The sequence below is a fragment of the Gymnoscopelus microlampas genome (genome assembly GCF_963454915.1).
Source record: "Gymnoscopelus microlampas genome assembly, chromosome: 2".
NCBI lineage: Eukaryota > Metazoa > Chordata > Actinopteri > Myctophiformes > Myctophidae > Gymnoscopelus > Gymnoscopelus microlampas.
Window position 1 is genome coordinate 47,650,960 of NC_139939.1, and position 6,319 is coordinate 47,657,278.

The 6,319-nt window shown below is 45.5% G+C and overlaps 1 protein-coding gene across 1 annotated transcript in view; it reads right to left on the reverse strand.

Annotated features, from left to right (window-relative positions):
- The window catches only part of LOC311058273 (slit homolog 1 protein-like), a 103,717-nt gene extending 101,654 nt beyond the window's left edge, over nucleotides 1-2,063 (reverse strand). The window contains exon 1 of the mRNA XM_084075658.1: nucleotides 1,641-2,063. Within this exon, the coding sequence (XP_083931784.1) occupies nucleotides 1,641-1,942 (302 nt within the window). The 5' untranslated portion in view covers nucleotides 1,943-2,063. The remainder of the gene's footprint in view (nucleotides 1-1,640) is intronic.
- Nucleotides 2,064-6,319: the final 4,256 nt, after the last annotated feature.

A 6,319-nucleotide genomic window follows, 5' to 3' on the forward strand; every position in this document is an offset into this window, starting at 1 on the left:
CGCAATGCGTGCAGACAGACCCAGAGAGAACACCACCAAAATGGGGAGACAGTGTAATTAAAGACCACTGCCTGCAGAAAACATGTCACTCTGACATCACGCCATCAGATACGCACAGCACGCACAGGGCTCAGGGCAGAGTGTCTGTCACTGTGTCTCGTGCGCGTGATAAGGTATACATACACACATACTATAGTGCTGCTATGCTTCTCAAAGTGGGGTCCGGGTACCCCCAGTCAGGGGTCCTTAAGGGGGTTCCATGGGGTCCCCAGCAAATGTGTTAATATAGCATAAAAATGTGTTTAACTAATTGAACCCCTTTTAGTTAGGTATAGTGAGTTAGGTATTGTGAGTTTGTAAATCGGCTATCTTCGAATGATTTGGAGAAATCTTAAATAACTTTAAACCGGGGAAGTACAGTATCTGTGTAACCACTTTATCCATATGTTATACTTTGGCTATTCAAAAAATAGCAGATATACAAGCTCATAGCGCGACACACTATAGCAACATACGTTTGCTTTCCAATTACACCTCAGGTCTAAATGGTTTAACCCTATAAGACCTGAGGCCGATTCTACATGTCTCCTTAATCCCAACAGTTTTCTGAAAAACGTATGTTTCTATATCAGTGGTTCTCAAACTTTTTCATGTCAAGGACCCCCAAAATCATATGTATTTGGCCACGGACCCCCATCAAAATATTTTGTTCCAGGGACCCCCCAGAAGCAAAGATTTGAGTTAAAACTATTCGCTTTAAAAAATATATATATATTCAAAGATTTGCACACATTTTCACGATTTTTCAAAAATAGCAGATCTACAAGCTCATAGCGCGGCACTCGGTGCCGCGCTATGAGCTTGTATATCTGCTATTTTTTAATAGCCAAAGTGTAAAATAAAGCTTTTTAGCTCAAATCTAAAAATGACACAGTTCCAGGTCTAAATGGTTTAACACAGTTCTTCTATTATGGGGGGTCCCTGGCACCAAATCTTTTCAGATGGGGGTCCCTGCGGCCAAATACATCAATTTGGGGGTCGTTGACATGAAAAGGTTTGAGAAGCACATGCTGTATGTATAGTGTCCGTCGGTGTGACAGAGGAGCAGGTGGCTTATAGTTACGGTACAGTCAGGGCATGGTGAACTGCACCGTGTGCTCTGCAGCAGCACAGAGAGGTTTATGAGATCTTTTAGTCACGAATCACGACACAGCAGCTCCCTTTGGGGACGCAGGGGAACTCTAGTGGAGACTACAGGCTCTTTTTCCTTTTTTTTACAGGAGAGAGTTGCAGAGAGAGAGAGAAATAGAGAGAAAGTGAGAGAGGGATGGAGAGTTAGAAAGAGAGAGTTAGAGAGAGAGAGAGGGATGGAGGGAGTTAAAGAGAGGGATGGAGAGAGAGAGATGTGAAGTAAAACAGACTACTGCCATAGAGAAAGAATCAACATATAAGACCCACACACACACAGAGACACACATGCAAAATTGACATAATACTGTATACACAGCCTGTGAGTTTGAAGTGATACAGTTACATCCACATGTATGCACAAGTGTCTCTCTCTCTCACACACACACACACACACACACACACACACACACACACACACACACACACACACAATCTACATGTGTACTCACAGTCTCTCTGTTCCTCTGGGGATGTTCTTGGGCACGCTGCGGACCCCCAGGCCGTGGCAGTCCACCGTGGTGCCCACGCAGCTGCAGGAAGAAGGGCACGACGCCGCGCCGTCGGCCCACATGACCAGGGCGAGGACCACCAGGGCCAGCGCGTGCCGCAACCTGGCGGTCGGAGGTCCCAACGTCCCAGGGGTCACCTGGGCCCCGGCTCCGTAGGTTCTTCCGCCAGGCAACATGGTTCTCTCCGCCGGCGACGTGGTCCCAACGGTGAAGCTCCAGAGACGGCCCGGTAGCTCTGTCATCCAACACCCTTCAGAAGGGCTCCGGTTGAACCTGGGGGGCACTGATGCACCTCGCAAGACCCAACCCCTCTCTCCCCTTCAAAATGAAGCACACACACACACACACACACACACACACACACACTCAGGAGCTTTGGGGGAAAAAAGACTTGAAGACAGAAAGAGATGAGAGGACCAATTACAGGAGAAGGTGGTTTGGAAGTTCAGCTCAGCTTTCTCTAGAATGACTGGACACTTGATCCCTGGGGTGGCTTCTGAAAAAAAAAAAAAAAAGATATACTCCTGTTCTTTGATCAGTGTCTTAAAGTCCCCTTCTCTCCAACAGCTCCTAGTCTCCTGTGTCCTCTGTGGTGTTCCTGTAGAGCTCTATTACTCTCTCCTCTCTCTCTCTCTCTCTCTCCTGTGTTGTGCAGCTGTACAGTGAGTGTGTGCCTCTCCTCCCCTCACAGTTTTCATTGAGTCATTGTGCTCTCTGTACGGAGAGAACAGTGAGGCACCGAAAAAAAAAGGAGAGGAAAGGAAAAGGGGGACTCCCTCGCTCGCTCGCCCACCCGCTCCCTCTCTCTCTCTCTCAGCCATCATCCATCAAAACCTTTTACAAATAATAGCCCCTGAGACTCCACCCACGCTATGAGTTACCCCCCCACCCCCCCCCAGACACACACACACACACACACACACACACACACACACACACACACAAGGGCAGAACCCTGTGTGAACTCACATCTATTTAGTGGCAGTGGTGTCACATAGGAGCCACATCCAGTGACAGTAGGCCATTTCTCTCTCTCTCTCTCTCTCTCTCTCTCTCTCTCATATTCCCCCAGGGGATGCGAAATCAGGGCCTGGGGCTGCCGGAGCCTGGACAGAGAAATGGTAGGAAAGGAAAACCTACTAGCACGTCTATTTTTCATCCTCTGACTGTCTCTCTCTCGCTCTCTAGGATCACCACAACAAATGTTTTGTTTTTTTTTACAGACAGTTGCCAAACCAATGCACCATACTCTATGCTGCAGTAACTGGTTTTGGGGGGGGGGGTTGGCATAACAACTGGCATAACTGGAATACCAAATGCTGCCACAGACAGAGAGCTCACTTAAGTCTATTATGAATTTCCTGGGGAAAAAAGGCTTTGAAATTCAAATTCAAATGGAGCCTGGCTGTGTTGTAATCCCCAGAGAAATGCCATAGCTTCTTCCAGGCTGGTGTTGCCCACATTTAGTAGCAGGAAACACCGAAGATTCCTAATCATTGGTCTCTGGATTCTATTTGTACTGTACAGTATGTATGTATGCTCCCATGAAGAGTGGCAGGTTGATTTAAGAGTGTGCTCTTGAAACTGTAATAAACAAACACACACACACACACACACACACACACACAAGAACGATGGCCTTCAAACGTGATGCATAACAAATTGGCCACAGGCGAATCAGTTGTATTGTACCTCCCTGAATTGAATGAGTCATTCGGATGATAATCTGCAACAAAGGAAAGAAGTAGATGTTGACACATCCAGGGGGACCCCTCCACATCCACACGCCGCGGGGAGGGGGGGGGCAGTGCCAATTATAACTATGGGGGAGCGACTCTTTCATTAGCAATGCGTCTGAATCATTGGTCCGAATTGGGTTGTTGGGTCTCTAGATGCCATAGTCCGGAGGGACTGTGGCATCGCTCTATGATTGGGTAGTTAGTTGGTTGGGTTGTCGGGCAACCGCTGGCTGTGTAAATTAGTTTACAGCATTGGTTCTCAAAGTGGGGTCCGGGGAGGGGAGGACCCCCAGGGGGTCCCCAGCAAAAATAGTTAATAATGTAGCATCCCAATTATCCATTTATACGTTTGCTATTCAAAAGTAGCAGATCTACAAGCTCACAGCGCGTCACTTCGTGCAGCGCTGCAAGCTTGTACATCTGCAATTTTTATATATTTTTATTAAATATCAAAAATGTTTGGAACCTTGAATAGTTTTGATTTAAAAAAAACGAAAACATAAATCTTCTCTTCTAGGGATTCCTGGCACAAAACATTTTCAGATGGGGGTTCCCCCCCCCGGCCCAAATTATGTATGGGCCGGGGGTCCTTGGCACGAAAAAAAAACTACTGGTTTACAGAAGCTCTTTATAGGCCAACAATTATTAGCAGATCTACAAGTTCACAGCATATCGCATCGCAATGCGTTGTTGAACTTGTAGATTTATATGTATAAATCAGTTTAATGAATACATCCGATCCATAAAACCCTATGAAGACAAGTTGCTGCCTGGCTGCAGATGATGACATCATCATGTCACATTACAATTTTGGATGTTGCCTTTTTTTGACAACCAACTAGCCAATCACATGAGCGGGCGTCCGTCCGGGCAATGGGATGGTCCGCGTCAGGTCGAGGCTAGTGCTGAAAGCAGAGATGGACAGATGCAGCGATGATGATGATGATGATGATGATGAGCAGTGGTGTAAAGTAACTAAGTACAGTACATTTACTCAAGTACTGTACTTCAGTACAATTGAGTATTTTTTGCTTTATTGGAGTATTTCCAACTTTCTGTACTTTTACTGCTACTCCACTACATCTCAGAGAAAAATATTGTACTTTTACTCCCTACAATTAGGCCTATTTGAAAACTTTAGACTAGTTACTTTGTAGATTTTGATTATTGCAAAACATACATTACCCACTTCAGCCCTATTTACATTTCGGACACTTGAAAATAGACAATCTACAAGCTCACAATGCGTCGCGATTGCGAGCTTGTAGAGCTGCTATTTTCAAAAGATCCTTCTAGATTTGAAAACTTGAAATTGGACATTCTGCATAATGAGTACTTTCCACTTTTGGTCCTTTAAGTCATTGGTTCTCAAAGTGGGGTCCGGGGACCCCCAGGGGTACTTGTGGGGGTTCCAGGGGGTCCCCAGCTAAATGATGGGTAGGAACCAAATGGACCCTTGTGGGTCTGTAACTCTGAGAGTGTACAAATGGAACCAAATGGACCCTAACGGGTCCATTTGGTTCCATTTGTACACTCTCAGAGTTAAATTAACATTGATTTTACAATATGAATTGGGGTCCCAGAGATATACATGCCATTATATGGGGGTCCGTAGCCTAATGCATGTCAAACTGGGGGTCCTTGAAATTAAAATGGTTGAGAATCACTGCTAGAGAGCCGTAAAAATCTTCTCTTATGTGGGTCCCTGGCTTATCTTTTCAAATGGGGGTCCGCGGGCTAATAAGTGTCAATTTGGGGGTCCTTCACATGAAAAAGTTTGAGAACCACTGCTTTAAGTACATTTTTATACCAATACTTTTGTACTTTTACTCTAAGTACATTTTGAATTCCGGACTTTCACTTGTAACAGAGTATTTCTACACTGATGCGGTATTGATACTTTTACTTAAGTAAAAAAATGTGTGAGTACTTTTACCACCACTGATGATGATGATGATGATGATGATGCCATGGGCAGCAGCAGCGGCAGCACCAGGAGAGACAGGGAGGGGAGTTCCTGCTCCTCTCTCTACTCCCACTCGGCTGGCTGGAGCTCTTTAACACTGAGTCAAAGAGACAAGATGATTAAAAACACCAGCCTAGTTTCTGCACTGTGAGCAATTACAAAAGCAGCGCCAGCAACACATACACCCAATGGCAGGCTAGCGGAGACTATAGTGGTACGCGCAGGGCGCTTGATGGGACTCAAAGGGGCGCAGTGGGGTGTCTGCGGAAAAAATTGGGAATACAGCAGCTGAGCGGGGCAAGCGTTCATAGAGGTTTAATTACATGTGATAGAGACGAGAGAATAAAGATGCTGAGCCTGAAAAACTCCCAGGAAACCTACTCACCTATTTTCCACCCGTCTTCGTATAATTGTCTCCTCACTAATGCTCATTATAACACGGCCCCATTTTTTGTCTACTCAGTCTATGTCTTAGAGCAGTGGTTTTCAACCAGTGGTCCGGGGACCACCGGTGGTCCTTGGGGGGGCTACCAGGGGGTCCCCAGCTATATTAGTTAACATAGCCTCAGAATCATTTTAATCACTTATAGCTTTGGCTATTCAAAAATAGCAGATATAGGCCTACTGTAGATCTGCTATTTTTGAAAAATCTTGAAAATGTGTGCAAATCCTTGAATATATTAATTTTTCAAAGAGAACATTAACTAAAATCTTTGCTTCTGGGGGTCCCTGGCACAAAACATTTTCAGATGGTGGTCGCGATTGTGAGCTTGTAGATCTGCCATTTTCAAAAGATCCTTCTACATTTGAAAACGCGGTCCAAATGTATATCAATTTAGGGGTCCCTGGCATGAAAAAGGTTGAAAACCACTGTCTTAGAGGAGGGCTGTGCATGGACAGTTCAGAAACCGGTC